Consider the following 17,695-nt stretch of genomic DNA (forward strand, 5'->3'; position numbering starts at 1 on the left):
CGATTAACTTTCGGACGACCGCAAGCGGTTGCTTGTGATTACTCGCCCCCTACGCGCCGACATATGAGACTCCTTTTAGGCGGCTCCCCGATACGGCCACGCCGGTGTGATAAAAACGAATGCTCGGCTACGATACCATTGGGGCGGAATGCACCCCTTTGTGCGACAGTACGTCCGTTCATGTTCTAAATGTCAACGCCGAAAAAGCCCTCCACACATAGCCAGTGGACAACTGCAACCGTTGCCTCGCTCCTCCCGAGCTTTCGACCACATTGGAATTGACTTGTACAGTCTCCTTCCCTACACGCCTGACGGGAACCACTGGGTGATTGTCGCCGTTGATCACTTGACACGCTATGCTGAAACCGCCGCGCTGCCAGAGGCCACGTCACGTAAAGTTGGCTTATTCATGCTTCACAATCTTGTTCTTCGCCATGGCGCGCCTCGTGAGCTACTCAGTGACCGCGGACATACGTTCCTTTCAGAAGCCGTACAAGCCCTTTTTCACGAATGCAAAGGTGTGGATCGGACAATCAGCGCGTACCATCCACAAACGAATAGAATGATGGAACGGTTGAGCCGTACACTGGGCGACATGCTATCTATGTACGTGTCAGCTGGCCACATCAACTGGGGCTGCATACTTCCTTTTGTTACTTATGCATTACAACAGTGCCATTCAGTCGACGACAGAATTCTCTCCGTTATCCCTGGTCTACGGACGCGAACTTTCCCCATTCATGGAGATCATGCTTTTGTATCATCTGCACGCTTCAGGATCTACAAATCTATCCAAAGTTTCCACTTGTGCGGAAGAATGCATGCAACTCGCACATTCCTTAACCATACAAGATGAAGTGTACCAGATGGACCGTCGCGACGACAACCTGCCTCCCCAGTCATATTCGCATGGCAAGTTGGTATGACTTCGCGTTCCTTAATCTCCTCTTGGTCTTTCTACCAAGCAACTGCCGAAATACCACGGCATCTACCGAGTCCTACGTCAGGCCTCGCCGGTCAACTATGTTGTTGAGCCGGTTCAACCATCGACAGACCAACGCCGTCGCGGCCGCGAGACTGTTCATGTCGATTGATTGAAACCGCAGTACGACCCACCCGTCATATCTGTTCCATAGCCATAGGCCACCAGGATCGCTCCTCGTCCGAGGGGGAGTGATTTGTATCATTGATATATGGCACAGGCAGGAACTTCATGTAAAACAAGAGAAGGGTGAGTGTTGTTGTTGCTCGCACTCGTTCCGCTTGACAGCTGGTTGGTTGTACCTCAGTGTTTTCTGCAATAAACGTGTCTTCGGCTCACCGCTAAAGGCATACTAACAGTTTCTTCATAATAATATATGTTACTCTATAAAAGTCTACATATAGGTATGCATTAGTTGTATGCTATAAAGGGCCGCTGCCTTTCGTGTGACGTATTTATCCGATACTCGTCAGCGTGTCCTGAGTGACTTTTCAGCGTGATCATGCAAACCGTTCACACAAGCCACTAAGATTTTGGACAGACTAAGTTTTTCTACCTCCAGCTAGTCTCAGAAATGACACGAACTGATACTCAGTGCGGCCGTGCATATGCCTATAGCGACGATTTTGATGACGGGGCTTGGCTTGCTATCCTAGCCGGGACACGTCACCCATGACACATTCGGAATCTACCCTGTGTGCAAGAGCACACAACGTGGTACAAGTACAGGAAAAGCGGATAATGTCACATCATCTCATTTTAGCAGCTTAATTTTTCCAAAATGGTTGAACAGCTGGAAATACAGGTTCTCAAGTATATTTACAGGAACTGCTGCTAAAATAGAATGAGGACGGGTTCCCCAACTTACGAGAATGACTGGTGGGAGCGCTAATATTTCTCGGCTTTAGTGGAGGAAAGGTACCTTTGCGTTTCAGATAAAAAAATATTGCTTGTAAAACAACTTTTGGGATTAAGTAATGCCGCTACAAATATTGCGAAGGGTGAGATGTCGCACTGTAAAGGAAGTGGTCGAAAAAAATCAGTTGTCGATTCCTTTAGTGCGCAACGTTATAACTACTAATGGCAGACCAACAGGCCCAAATAGCAAGCATTTTATTCTCGGTACGACGAAATTTTTTCCGTGAAATGTGCCTTTTATTTAGATCGCTTCTTTAAGCGTTTGGCAATTTAGATTTACTTTTATTTGTTTAATTTATTTCTGGTTTTATTTAGCGTCCTTCTCCTTATAGCTTTACTATATTTTCCGCATTGTGTATTTCCAATGTATACATTATTGTGACTTTGTAGAATACTATATATTTCTTTGGCCCACACCCTCTACGGTCTCTTTGAGACTGCAATGTTGATAAATGAAAAAAAAGTTAAACAATGAAAAATGCCTACACCAATCCGTATTAGGCGTTGTAGAACCATTGTTTATTAAACCCTTGTTCGGCGGCCTTGCATGAATCTATTATTGTTTCTCTCACCTTAGCACTTAATAGAAGTTATAAAAACAGTTGGTTCGCTCATACAAGATCATTTGTCGTTGGAACCTTCACTGAAGTTACTGATTTGCATTAAAGGTGATGTGCATAATTTGCGATAGTTTTTATTTCACTGCTTTTTTCATGACATGTGTTTTCGTCTATGTCTTTATTATTTGAATGTCAATGGTAGCAGGCGTCACTTTTCAGGATTTTCATACATCACCGAGTCATCACGTTGCTGCGGCACCTGCTCTGCATCACTTGGCAATGCCATCAGCGCCGCGATCATTGCTGGTCGCCGTCGCAGTGTGAACCACAAACGTGCCCGTGGCGCCAACGGTGTTGACAGTGGCGCCCGGCACAGCAGCTCCGTTGGGGGACTCTCCACATTCCTTGCGGTGCCGGCGGATGATGAGGCCGTGGGCGACGAGTCGGCGCTTGTATTCACGCGCGAACTGCGGGTCAGCTGGACGCCAGCGGGTCGCGTGGGCCTTTACCGCTACCACGTTCTGCGGCATCCCAAAACACCAGTTGGCAAATTGACGCAAATAAAGTGTGTTCAGGCCGGCTGTGTGGTCTGGAAAAACTACCGTGCGTAGTTTTTCTAGACCGCAGAGCCGGGGTAGTTTGCCGGGTGAGCTGTCACGACAGCTTGAAAGAACGAACCACTTAAAAGGACGGAGGACGGATAAGAAAGGTGGCCCACACAAAGACGGGATGCAACGACGGTCACTGTTTGAAACATGGGCAACACTACTCTCCTCTTTTCTTGATCCCAGTGACTCGTTCTTTCTTGGAACATTACGCGTGTATTCAGTTGACCTTAAAAAGTGGATTAATTTATGATCAGTTCACCTACAATTAGATTTCAACTTCGAGAGGATACCGACGTATTGCAGCTGTTACCGGTGGATGTTTCGCGTTCCTATTTTTTTTTCACATCACACTGTTGTCTTTCCCACTTTTATTCGTTAAACTCTTGTTCGGCCAAAAAACACCATGCGCAACATGATCGTTCTGTATATCTTTAAAAGCAAGCAGCTATACCGATAAAACACGCATGAAAGAACAGTATAGTTTCTTATATCACGGTTCCACAACAGTAACCTTAGTGGCGTCCTTCACTGTTTTTCTGTTTCGTATAGCAATAAAAAGCGTCTGGAGTGTTTAACCAAGTGAGTGAAAATTTTGAAGACATTTTTTTCTTTATCTGTGTTCGGTCCCATTTTATCTGTGGGATGAATGCCCACAATACTAGTCAGTGGAGGCTACCACAATTGTACGGCCGATGAAAGTCGAAAACGGAAATCACGTGCGGTTTTCGCTAGCTTACCACGATTTGTTTGTTAATAAAAGAAATACCTTAGGGGTCGTTTCAGGCTCGCATACACTTATTTGTTGTTGTTATAAGCGGCGACGGACGCCATGCTCACGTTTCTCTACTGTTTGAAGGCAGGCATGCAGGTAAGTGAACACATAAAGTTCCTGAAAAATAAACTAAAGTGGCGCCATTCGTGTCAATGTGCAGACTCCTCTCCCCTCGTGTGCATTGCAGATAGTAAACGACGCTAGTTGAGGGGCTGTACGGCTCCTGGCCGCAAAGATGAGCTTGTGCTCATGTTTCCATTAAAGCGAATCTGGGCGCTGCGGTTTTAGGCGATGCACCGAAAGAGTGATTGAGAAAGAAAAAAAATATAAAAAGTAACGTTAAATACGATGATGTGACGTGTATATAAGCAAGTGGCATGCAGTGGCAAAAGGCATCACCGCAAGCACGCAATACTCAACGCGATAGCCCACCGTTTGCGTGCCGACGCGCTTAGAGGTGACGCTCTCGATGACAGCGCCACTGCTGTCCATGTAAACTCGGCGGTGCTAAAAATCTGCAGCATGGCGCACTAGCTTTTGTGAAGGTAACGCAAACGCCATATTGTTTGTCCAGTTGCGAGAGCGCGCGCTCCTTTAACAGACGCCACCGGCGTTCCCTTTCAGCATTCCCGAGACACGGCCGCTCGATGAACACACGGCGCAGCAGTGCCCGAGCTGTCCAAGCGTCTGGCACATCCAGTGCACCCGTGTGCTTTCGCATTCGTAGTTTCCTGGTGGACACTCTAGAGGCGCTGCTGTGGCTGCTGGGAGAGGAGGTAGACGCGAAGGGGCGCGGTTGGCGCTACTTTAGTTTATTTTTCAAGGACTTTATGAACACATGGCCGGCAGCGCTACCAGGCGCCTATTTACATTCACGAGAGAAAACAAAAAGTAAAAAAAATTGTCTCTGGCACAACCTAAAAGTGCCTGAAGTGCGCAAAAAATAAAATTTCAAGGTGTGCATGTTTGTTTTTAAGCAAAACAAGTATACCCGCGATGATTTCTCGCCCGACGAGTAGATTGACCACATCGATGTTGGGTGGCGCTAGCGGTAATTTTTCGTCGACTTTCAACACCGAGTTAAATTGTATTTACTTTATGAAACAAATGCATACTCGCCGCCGCCGATGTGTCGAGCAATCTTCTGATTCGTGCCACAATCAGGAAAGTTTTTGGGAGCGGTAGACAGTTCCTTTAACCCCCTGGGATCATACGGGATAAGGCGTCGAAAAAGCATGGTACTTACGAAGCTGTTTGAGGCTAGTATGGAGTACGCGTAAGAAGGCACAAAAGTAAGCGCAGCCAAGGCCAAGGAGGCCGCGGTGATCGTGGCTGGGACCGTGTACTCCTGGCCACGGAACGTCGGGCTCGGGCGAAAGAGTAGGCCCCGAAGCAGAAGTATCTGAGATATCAATCAATCAATCAATCAATCAATCAATCAATCAATCAATCAATCAATCAATCAATCAGAGAGTCAGTCAGTCAGTCAATCAATCAATCGATAAATCAATCAATCCGTCAATAAATTTGTAGTCACAAATACGGGCATCGCTGGAAAAACGATGAAGACGTTAATTGGGCTCAAGCTGCTCCTGCCGAGGTCACCGATTGCTGTCTCGTTGCTGTCGGCACACAAATCAGTTGGAGTGTCCGGATGAAAGTTGCGTAAGATAGGTGGTGATATAAGAAGACGTTGTAAAGAGGCGAATGCTTTGCCACGTGTGGGAGACCACGCCGAGATGTCTTGGTTGTCGGCAAGCAGTTGTGTCGGGAGGGGGGGGGGGATTATGGTGGCGAAATTTCGCACGAAACGGCGAAAATATGCCGTCCTCAATATGGACGCTTGCGTAAAGGTGCATGCATGGCTGTCGGTGTCGATGTGGTGATCGATGGCAGACGTGCGATCCAAGGAAGGATGGCTATATGGTCAAAAGACATTCTGTAGCGTTGGATAAGCGCCACGAGTTGGGTACACTGAGCAGCGGAGAATTAAGGGTCTATTGATGGGAGGAATGCTTTGGGCGGTGATGTGGTAGTGATATCAGGAGCAAGGGTGTTTACGTGAGATGAGGGCAAGCCATGAGGTAGGGGACCAGCGTAAATGAAATCGATTTCCTTAAAACGACCGACGAGTTCGCCACGGAATAAGACGGCTGGGGAATAATTCGGGGCTCCTGTGAGCTCTCTATGGTGACAACTGCGAATAGGAGAAGAAAGTCTTTGCGAGCGCCGGAGTCTTCAGTGGGTATAAAGAGGGCGTCGACAGAAGGCGCTTCGTCACTGCAGAGTGGCACAAAAACATAGGGTAGAGGAGGGATACTGGTGTCCGCAGCGATGACGACATGAGAACATAATGCGTCAGACATCGGCGCTTCGCACAGGAGCACTTCGCACATCGTCGACAACTCTTGTTTTGAAGGCGCACAATAATCGACGGTATGATAAGTGCAAAGGAAGTCCCGGCCCAAGTTGATGTCATGCGAACACGGGGAACACACAATGAATTCGACTACATGCAAGACGCTCTGGATCACGAGCCAAGCTGTGCACGCCACGGAAGTTTGGGGGTGGTGCGTAGTTGGCCTACGGAGAGAGACGTTGGAAAGCGGTATCGCAATCTTTCTAACTTGCGACTCTTGTACAGTTCACCACTGAGCACAGACACGACAGCACCAGTATCAATGAGCGCTTGCGCAGCTAGCCCATCATATGTAATTTCATTAGTGGGTAAAAATGTAGGCCTTGAAGTTTTCGATATGTGCGCAGTTCTTTCCTCGGGGATGGTGACGGTCAGTTTTCCGCTTGGGCTTGGTCGAGGAAGCATTGGAGAAATGAAACGGTGCCGTCGTGAGGGCGCCCGACTCCTGTTGAGGCTGCGGCGACCTGACGGTGACTGAGGCGACGTGAGGTTGGACGAAGCCGACTTTGGTGTCTCGGGACGATAGGAGCCGTAAACTCGCGACACCAGCGCTTGGTTGGTAATCAGGACGATGACAGTAGAGAGAGAGAGAGAGAGAGAGAGAGGAAAGAAATGTAGGAAAGGTAGTGAGGTTAACTAGACTATGCGTCCAGTTTGCTACCCTACACACGGGGAGAGGGAGAGTGGAGTAAAAAGAGAGAGAAGGATAGACACATGTCACATCACACACAGAATGCCGAGTTTCACAGGTGGTGCCTCAATGAAGCTGCTGTCAAGTATCTCAGGGGGGCTCATGTGGCTTTCTGTGCTGATGTGCTGCGCGACCAGGCTCATAAGATCTTTGCTTCATTAAATGGCTGGTTATCGAGTCTATTCAAGGCACACTGGAGAGTCGTGTGATCTTCATCAAATTGGGCACAGTGGCACAAGAGATGTTCAATAGTCTCTATACAGTTGCAGCTTTCACACATAGATGAATCTGCCATGCCAATGCGATGGCTGAATGACTTAGTAAACGCTACCCCAGTCCACAGCCGGCACAGCATTGTAGCGTCACGTCGAGAAATCTTGGATGACAGTTGTTTCTGGAGTAATGACTTAAGGTTCTTAGGGCGATGATTGGAGTAAAGTGGAGAATTCCAGTGCGCAAGCGTGGCATTATGCGCGATGTAACGAAGTTCTCTACTGCGTCTACTATTGACAAGGGTATTAACAGTGTGGGCACTCATCGTGGGCACATCAGGCAGCGTCGTCGGCGAGGTGGTTACCACTGATGCCACAATGGCCCGGTAACCATTGTGAAACAACGTCATGTCCTTGATCCACGGCGCGATGACAAATTTCATTAATACGATACACCATCTGGTGGTAGTTTCCACGTCGTAGACTTCGCACGCATTGAAGGGCTGCATTGGAGTCGCAGAATATGGCCCATCTACTAGGGGGTTCTTGCGTAACAAGCTCCACAGTGGCTCGAAGAGCGGTGAGGTCGGATTCCGTAGATGTCTTGACGTGTTATGTCTTGAATTTGACGGTGATTGATCGAGATGGTATGACAAAGGCACCTGTCGAACTTCCCGAGACTGAACCGTCCGTATATCCCGAGACTGAACCGTCCATGTAAACATGAATTCGGTTAGCATACGACAAATGCTAAAGGTCCAGTGAGATCTGCTTGAGGGCTGCAGATGACAGGCTTGCCTTTTTAGATATCCCCGGCACTTCAAGGTGCACAGTGGATCTTTTCATGCACCACTCTGTAGATACATTCTCAAAAAAGAGCGAGTAAAAAGGGTACCTTTTTGTCCCACAACAAAAATCGTCATCTATATTGCCTTCCATCCTTGCGCTATCGCCCGACGCCCGATACATTTCGGTCATGATCGACATGCCCATTATCAGGGTTACATTGTATTCTCGAGAGGAAAGTGGCCAGTGCCGAGTTTTCAAGAAAGGAAGCGCTCGCAAGCCTGATGACGATTATCGTTGTGGGAAAAAAATACACCCTTTTTACACGATATTTTCTTTAGGGTGTAGTGGTGTGGTTGCAGGCGAGGATCTGCACGAGATGGATTTCTGGTTAGCCGCAACAACTTTGGAAAACGCTGCCTTTGGTCTTTGTAGTGGCAAGCTAGCAAGGTGGTGGTTAGGCACTCTGTATATGTGACGGATATGTGTCCGGAGTGTGTCGACAGTTACGTGCTACATGGCCGGGGAGGTGGCAGAAGAAGCATATTGGCCTGTTGTCCGGGGTGCGCCAAGGATAAATGGGCCTCTGGGCGGATTGTCGAAAAAAGGAGTGTGTGGACGAACAGGTGGATTCGCTGCGTGGAAGGGATGAGGCTGTCGAGTAGGATCATGATGGGTGGCAGCGACGGCGACGGTTACGGGATAATGAGAAGGGTGGTATGTGGGAGGCAAAGCGTTAGAAACTTGCTATTCCATCACCTTCCGAAGTGTTGGGGTCAGAGTGTATGCATTGGTCGGAACGTAGGGCACAAGACACAATTGGCGCGCCACGCTTTCCCGGACAAACTGCTGCATCAGCTGCATTAGCGTGGTCTGGTCAGTGGAAAGAGCGCTAAGGCTTAATGCAGATGTGGTGGCCGTGTCGAGGCTTGGAAGTCGCATAGAAATGCGTCCTCGTCACAGCTCGTCGTAACTCTACTAGTGAGTCAGCTGGGTGACAATTTGGGGTCTTTAGGAAACAAGCACGTGAAAGGCGTCGTCCTCGACATCTTTCATAATGGGCCGGATTTGTCATTGCCAGACATTTAGGGAATAATGGAATGGCAGAGGTCTAGAAAACCCTCAATATAAGAGGTGAAGGTCTCGCCAAAGCGCTGCTCGGAGCTGAGTTTGCAAACAGCTCCCCAGTTTTCGGACGCTAGTGCAGCCAGCTTCGGCACTATAGTCTTGCCCAGCTTAAATATAGGTTTGATGGGTATGTTGTGGCCTATGCTAGTCGCACTTGCACGGAAAAAGTCACGGAAAAAAAATGTCTTGCCATCGTTGGGGCAATCACGAAATTCCGATTTTACGTATATAGCCGCCCTATAGACGTCTTGACTGATCACCACGTATTGCGGTGGCAGTAGTCATTAAAATGCCCATCTGGTCGCCTAGCTCAATGGGCGCTACGTCTTCACGATTATGATATCCGTGTTGTCTATCGGTCAGCCATTAGGCATTTGGACGCCGACACTCTTTCTCGCTCACCACTGCTCCCTGATTATTTTACAGCGTCTTTTTCTGTGTGTGCATGTTCTTCACTTGAACATGCCGACATGTCCTCTGGGATACGCCAGGATCGATGGATAGCGTCACTAGTAGAGCACCTGTCTCAGGCGTCTCAACGTACCGACAACCATTCACTTAGACAAACTGCTCGCCATTTTTCAATTCGTAATGGCCTTCTGTACTGTCAAAACTACTTGTATGATGGCCGCAAATGGCTGCTGGTAATCCATCGCCACTTTAGTTCTGAAGTATGCGCCTCCTTACAAGTGGATCCGCAATGCACTCATGCTGGTGTGGTGAAGACGTATGCCCGCCTGCGCATTCGATACTACTGGCATGGAATGTACCACTGTTTTCGGCAGTACGTCCGTTCATGTTCCCTGTGCCAAATCCGAAAAAAGCTCTCCTTGCATGACCACAGCACACTCCAACCACTGCCTTGTCCTTCTAGGCCTTTCGACCGCATCGGCATTGACTTGTATGGTCCCCTACCGTACATACCAAATGGCAACCGCTGGTTCATCGTAGCCGTCGACCACCGTAGGCTTTACGCTGAAGCTTCAGCACTACCATAAGCCACTGGGCGTGAAGTTGGCTTGTTCATTCTTCGCAACCTGCGAGCTCCTGACAAGGTGCACCACGCGAGCTTTTCAGTGACCGCAGGCGTCCCTTTTTGTCCGAAGCTGTCGAAGCCCTTTGGCGTGAATACAACATCGTGCAGCTAACAACCACCCCATATCATCCCTCAACCAACGGGATGACCGAGCCCTTTAATCGCACGCTAGGTGGCGTGCTCTCCATGTATGTTTCCGATGGCCACACGAATTGGGACCGCATACTGCCATTCGTGACGTATGCGTACAACAGTGCCAATCAATATACTACTAGATTCTCCACGTCCTTCCTTCTCTATGGCCGGGAACCTTCCTCGTTCTTGAACACCATCTTTTTGTATCACCCAGACCCGTCGAAACTGACGACTCTTGCCGAAGCTGCCACTTACGCCAAAAAATGTCGGCAACTCGCCCGTTCGCTTACCACGCACGATCAGGCCCACCAGAAGCACTCTCTCATCCCATTTGTCATAAACCCGTGGAACAATCATGTGGCTCCACGTGCCATCGTCTGCCCCCGGCCTTTCCTCAAAGTTCATACACAAGCATGACGGTCCTTTCAGAGTCTTGCGCCCGACGTCGTTAGTCAACTACATTGTTGAGTCTGTTCAGCCACCTTTAGATGAACGGCACCGTGGGCGCGACACTGTGCACCCCGACCGATTCAAACATTACTATGACCCACCAGTCCCGTCTGTTCCATAGGTCGCCAGGATGGCTCATTTTCCCCCGGGGGGCGTTGCAGTGACAAAAGCGGGCATTTTGGGGGAAACGACGAAAAAGACGCTTGTTTTGGCTGAGGCTCGTGCTGGTTCTGCTTAGGTCGTTCACTGCTGTCTCCTTGCTGTTCGGCGCATAAATCAGTTGCCTTACGTGGAGGTGTTTACGTATTCTTACAATCAATCAACCAATCAATCAATCAATCAATCAATCAATCAATCAATCAATCAATCAATCAATCAATCAATCAATCAATCAATCAATCAATCAATCAATCAATCAATCAATCAATCAACCAACTTCTTAACCATTGAATAGTCATTTTGATAGTCGCGTTAAGTACACCGATTGTGTTATAAAAGCTGGGCCGCCAATAGGTGATGTGGAGCGGGTGCTTATGTCATAATATGTTTTACAAACAATAGAGCGAGAGAGATAGTGTAACAGCCGAAAAATGGGGCATTCTCATTGTACAAGTGACGTGAGCTTATACCAGACAGGTTGGTTTCGTAACAATAATGTGGTGGTGGTTCTGCTGGGTCTATCAATAGTTTGGTAAGGATCCAAATAATCCGTGTTTTTCGTCCCGGTTTTATTTTTTATGCTTGTGTGCATTTTATAGAAGTAATTTCCGTGACTGAAATGAAGTCAGTGAAGTCTTGGTGCATCCTTGCATGAAAAACTTTCATGTGAACACCCGCAGCTGCCATGACGCTCTGTGCAGCTTCTTACCGTAAGTATCATTGGGATGACGGATGTCCAGAGGATTTGAAGGAATCTCCCCGGCGTCCTGTCCAGCATGAGGTCACAGTCGATCAGCACGCGTGCGAGACCTGCCACAATATTCCTCGTGTCACTTTACAAACACGACACGGCTTACTATTGTCACCCACCGAGTCCAATGCTAGGTCACATGCATTTATAGTCGCTGTTCCTAAATTTGTGAAGGCTAGATTTTACGAACTAAAATGAGAGAAAAATAAAACTGCATTTATGCCATTTCCACAAGTATTTTTATAACATGGCACATCTATTGGTTTTTTCACTAATTGTGTGTTCCTTCCATCTGTGTGCGCAAGTGTTTCACCACCAATAGGTCAGCAAACTGGTGAGTCCACTCACACAGACTAAGATATCATCATTCTCATCATAATCATGATCCTGACTGCCCGCACTGCGGACCAAAGACCTCTCCTCGTTCCGCCAATCAATCTGGTCAGTTGTTTATGCTGCAACGTTAGACCTGCAAACTTCTTAAATTCACCTGCCCACGTCTGCCTTCCTCTCACGCGTCTGCCTTCTTTAGAATCCAGTCAGTTACACTTAATTACCAGAAGTAATCCTGCCAAGGCGCTGCGTACCCGGTCCATATCCATCACTTCTTTTTGATTTCAATGACAGTATCCTTATCCCCCGTTTGGACATTATCGTTGAAGTAGACAAGAAGAAATGGGCATGGGCCGGGCACTCCGCACTCGGCTGGCGCATGCCCACTGGCTGTATCTGCTTGGCGATCGAGCGTGACATGACACGAGAGCGCGATGTGAAGAAGAACGCATATACTTATTGTGCGGCTTTTATATGTCGGGCAGAGCGAGAAAGGGTGCGCACCCTTGGGGCTCAACATGAGGAGGCGGGTTTGACGCGAGGCGCACGCTGTGCAAAACACGATACACTAACGCATTTCCATTCAGATATCACCGTGACACTATATCTGAGTGCGACGGTGATATCGGAGCGCCATGGCTCAGATATCACCGTGACATTTAGTTCGAATGAATCCATCTGCGGAAAATTTAGTGTCGGAGCCCAGTTGAGCCCCAAGGGCAAAAAAAAAAAGAAACATTGCTGATTCATTCATCCTAAAAATTGGTACGACAGAAAAGTCCTTCTACTTAGAGAAGTGTTCGAGTGTTTACTCTACATTATTAAAGAAGAGATGGCTTGCACAATGTCTTTTGGTATTTGACAGCTATAGCACAGTTTAATGTGAATGAACCCACGTTGAGCCTTAGTGACATATCTCCATTCCGGCGGATAACTTCCATGATCAGTGATTAAACAAAACCTTGTGGTCATAAATGGTTGGGGTAGGAAGCAGTGTGACAACCAGAAGCACATACTGAATGGGCGCCAAACTTGAACTAAGGTCACATAGTTGCAGTAGAGTTCGTGACATGTTGGAGTATCTAACGCCATTGCCTGACTATGGAAGGAAACGCAATGGGTGTTGTGTCTCTACTATGGACGGTCGGGATTTTTCAAGAAAAAGCTATGAAGGAATCTCAGAGCCACACCCACGCCGAGCAAGCATGTCGAAAAATCATTTTTGGTATAGATAGATAAGATAAGCGACGCCGAAGCTGTAGGGTAAAATCTCCCTGCACGAGGCGTTGTGTTGTGGGGTTGACAAAAGTGTGATTCTATTGAAGCGCGCTGAATAGAATGGTCGTGTACAAATGACTTGTTGAAGCAACTGATCGTGGATGTTACGGTAATAATGCATCAAAATTTATCAAGACCACTGCGAGAGGACAGTGGTGCATATAAAAGGCGCGTTTTGAAAGCGTACAACGTGTGTGGTCGTGGCGCAGTGTATATAGCGTGTCCGGAATCTACTGAAGAGGACCGAGAGGCCATGGCCTCTAGGACCGTCTATATCCTTTTTATAATCTCAAATCTCCTTTCTGGACAACATTCTACTTCGGCGAAACCTTCCCTCTTGCATTTCCCTTTGCCTTCGTGTTTTTCTGGGGTATATTATCTTCGGTAGATAAACCCAACTTTCCTCGTTTGTTTCCTCCTTTTGTGTTTCGTTAGTTTGCGCTGGCAATATTTCATCATGAGTCATCCTTTGTGTTTCAGCATCGAGTTGCGACAGCTGTCACTCCGTGCCCGTACCATGTATGTTCTTTTCGTGCTTTCTTTCTGCTTGAGCAATGCTCTCTAATTTGAGCTGCTTCCCCTTCTTCGGGTGAACACAAAGCTTGGTGCTATAGCAGTGACTTTTTTGCACTTCTGGCGAGACAATCCAAGCTCAGCTACTTCTGCGAAGACACGTTTTACTTTTGTAATATACCAATTTCAGTGACAGGGAATTCAGCAGTGTTTGTATCTTTCTTTCGGTTTCAATCTCAATTTCTCTTTTTCTTTCTATATCATTATTTCTCTCTCTCTTCGCAGTTATTCTCTCACTTTCTATGCTTTTCTTTATTCCTTCCCATTCTTGCTATCCAGTGCTTTCTCTTTCTGTCTCTCCATCTATTTCTCAATCCCATTTCTTTGTTTTTCTTTCTATGCCTGTTTCGATCTGTGTAGTCATTTCCTCGCCTTTTATGTTTTCTAAGGAGTGAAGCAGAGGAGGATGAAGAGATGACAAAGAAGAAGAGGATGAAAAGAGCGCGTGCCGTTTCATGATGATATACGGCAGCAAACACCAGCTAGAATGATGAACGGGAAAACAAAAGGACAACAGAAGTTCTAATAAGGGTATACAAGAGCTGTTTCCATGTTCGTGGTTTCAGACATATTGCGCTATTATATTCTTTAATGATCAATCTACAAGTGCATCTTAGGCCGGTTCATTACAATGCTTATTTTCCATTTACAGTACATGATCAGCCTCAAGCATAACAGCTGTGCTGTAAAAGAAAGAGTTGGCTTTCAAATTCAATTCGTCTTAGGCAAATGGGTAATGAATATTGTGACCATACCGTATGCATCAATAATATTTGCAGTCAGGAATACAGAATTATTCACTGTTTTTGTTAAACGTTGAAGTTTTTATTCATTGCTGTCTGTGCCAGCTTAGGAGAAATGGACCTTCCAGCTGACTTTATGCACATATCCGTTCCATGTGCCTTCTAAATATGCCACTGTCTGCAAAAGCAATTTATGAAGTGTTGCGTGCTTCCTCCGCACTTACCATACAGCTGAAAGACGACCAGCAGTTCGCCGATGATATTGACAAACCCGACGATGTAGTAAAGGTAATCCAGGACCAGAACCTTCATATAGGGGCCAGCCTAAGGGTAGTGACGTACGGAAAGAATGGCAGGAATCCTTAACGTAAAAGATTACACAGACATTTGGTATGTTCAAAACTTTTACTTCTGAGAATTCTGTGCTTAGTTTCTGAAATACTGTTTGTTTTGCTGTGATTATTTGTTTGTATTCTTTTTTTTTCGTGACAGAGCGGCCCCATCGCTGGCTTAGAGCGGTTCAAGGGCACTTGCTCAGGCAAAGAAATGGAGAAATGTGACGCTGTAACTTTGTAATTTATAGGTACATCGAAAACTTGTGTAAATGAATACTGATTGACTTACTTTATAGCTTTTTTTCACCCAAGATGCGTTCGCGAAGAATCCCGGTCAAGTAATAATTTTGTGCAGCGCTTTGTATACTAAGGAGATACCTAAAATTTAGCGTTTGGGATATTAAAAATCAGTTATTCAAATACCTCTTGTAGAAGTGGTCATGTTTCTCATGTGGAGGAGGGCGTACCTCCAACGAGACCACAGAATAAAGATGACACTCGGCTTTGTCACAGTTGGTTTGCCTGCGAATGGCTATAGTCGTGTCTACTTAGACTAAGCAATATGCTAATGAACTCCGGACAGTCGAAATTTCTCAAGATTGCCACCTCGGTGAGCCGCGCGATCGCATTGTCATTTTCCCCGAGAAAACTTCAAAAACTATTCGAGGAGAAAGCCCTCCATGCTTCGTCGATTGCGAAGAGTATATGTTGGCGTCGGCTTTAACATGAACTTTACGAGAAGTTATGTGGTCGCAGAATAGGTCATGTGTGACGTCGACATGACGTCACACATCTGCTAAATTTGTGAAAAATGATGGGTGCGTCAAATTAGAGGGGATATGTTACGTTAGAAACAGTCTTATTTGACATTTTGCAAAGTGATGTACAACGTTCTAATCGAATTGTTTTGCCCAGCTTTGCAACTTTAAACGTTGGTCCAATAATATTGCCTAATTAAGTAATGAAGCGTTGACTTGGGTGGTCTTCGTGCTACTGCAGTGGTGTAAGAGACGGTTTGTATAACCCAGAAGAATAAATTTCTCTACTTACATGAAGAAACAATATTCTATGAGATAATAGAGAGGCATTTACACCTTGACAACACGCCGGCATTCAACCAATATCAGTCAAACGTCGGCAAACGTCGGCAGCGATATTGGCCCCACCTCCGAATATCACGCTCGTGCTACTTTCACCAAACATTACTATAGAATACACTTTTTCAAAGCTCCACCGGAGAGACAGTTCGCGTAGAAGTCGTAAGAACTTGTGGCGCTGTAGTCAAACCTTGCTGCTGTGGCCTGGCCGGCGCGCGTAATTGTAATCGGCGCCAGCGACATGTGAGCGGTTACCGCTGAATTGTGCGCAGTGTTCACACGTCACTTCTAGGACGACCAGAGGAGGACCAGATTTATCTACAATGTGGTATGCAGACTTGTTTTGCTTCGGGCTACTAAAGCAGCGACCACAACGAGGACTTCGCTTCACACAGCTTATTTATTTATGTATTTATTTCTCTCGTTTGTAAACTAGGTTCAGTGGCAAGGGCCAAGATAAAAATTGCTATAAGCAGCTTCAGAAGCTCATAGACCCCCGTCTCTTTCATCCATCTGCGGTGACGGGCTATAAGAAAAACTTTCTTTCTGTCTTGCATAATTCCCGAGAGTTGATAATAGTGTGATAATAGGAATTATGATTCAACTTCATTATTGTTATGATTACATGGGGCCGCAATTGGCGGATATGGTACCGGTGACGCCATTGAGTATTATTTTGACTGCGTGACAATAATTGCACAACAATTACGAAGCCTGGATAAAGCTTGCGCTTTGATGTTAGGAGCATAACGCATTACACGGTAATCGGACCCTGTGCGAATCGTCTTCTCAATTGACAACCTGGCTTCGGTCTCGGTGAATGCCTCAACCGTGGCGCAAGGGAGACTACGTGTCACACCGGGCGTTTTCAGCTATCGTTTCAACATTTGAGCGCTTTGAAACTGGTGGATTTTTAAAACACGCTGCTTATTTCACATGTTTTGATACCTGGTGCGATCGAAAGCTGCTGCAATAGCAAAGGTGATGCTATTAGTAGCGTATGTAAAGTAAATGTGAAGAAAGTCTGCAATTTTTGAATGAAGCATTCGATGCTTTAACAATTGTGCTATACAGTGGTGGTTGACCTTCGCCACTTCATTGGGCATATCTGTGCACTAAAACCTGGGGGTGTCACAGCAGATCAAATTCATGGAAGTGAGCGTGGAACAATATTTTTATGCCTGCAGGCATCCCGTAGCACGTTTTTTTTTTGTCTGGAGAGCTCGGTAGTGTAGTGGTTGGTTGAATCATAACGGATGATTAAAGTATCGCTGAAAAGTTTGCAAACACAATAGACAACGATGGCACAGTTGAAGCACTTCGTCTGCACCATCCTTGTCTGCCGGCTTTGTTAAAATCTGAGCACTTTCTTCATCCTCTCTTTATCAATCCTTTAAACTCAATTTGTAAATCTGGCCACAAATACTTAGGGTGTGTATGCATTGCTTATATATTTAGGCTTCTCATTAATGCAATCAGCTGTGGGACTGCATGCGCCTGTGCCGTCGACTGTCCTTTCGTGGGGATTCATAGTTTTGTGTGACTGTCTCCGCCGGCGTCCTAGAATTTATGCACACGTAATCTGGCACCTGCCGTAATCTCAAAGTATTGAGCAGAAACTCGGTGCGTTCGCTCACTTCTTTATGCTGGACCGGTGATCACTGAAGGCCTGCGAACGGCCAGGTTCAATGTGATCAAAGGAGATGTGTTCACGCTTTCTGTGAGCGCA

The 17,695-nt window shown here is 46.6% G+C and overlaps 1 protein-coding gene across 1 annotated transcript; it reads right to left on the minus strand.

The window, feature by feature from the left end:
* Window positions 1–2,700: 2,700 nt before the first annotated feature.
* Window positions 2,701–11,660, minus strand: LOC142771442 (uncharacterized). The gene is made up of 3 exons (XM_075872917.1): window positions 11,566–11,660; window positions 5,087–5,242; window positions 2,701–2,981 (listed from the first exon to the last, which is right to left on the minus strand). The coding sequence occupies exons 1-3, from the start codon at window positions 11,632–11,634 to the stop codon at window positions 2,730–2,732; spliced, it is 477 nt and encodes a 158-aa protein (XP_075729032.1). The 5' UTR covers window positions 11,635–11,660; the 3' UTR covers window positions 2,701–2,729.
* Between the last annotated feature and the right edge of the window lie 6,035 nt (window positions 11,661–17,695).

The sequence above is a fragment of the Rhipicephalus microplus genome, chromosome 9 (assembly GCF_043290135.1).
Source record: "Rhipicephalus microplus isolate Deutch F79 chromosome 9, USDA_Rmic, whole genome shotgun sequence".
In the NCBI taxonomy this organism is placed as follows: domain Eukaryota; kingdom Metazoa; phylum Arthropoda; class Arachnida; order Ixodida; family Ixodidae; genus Rhipicephalus; species Rhipicephalus microplus.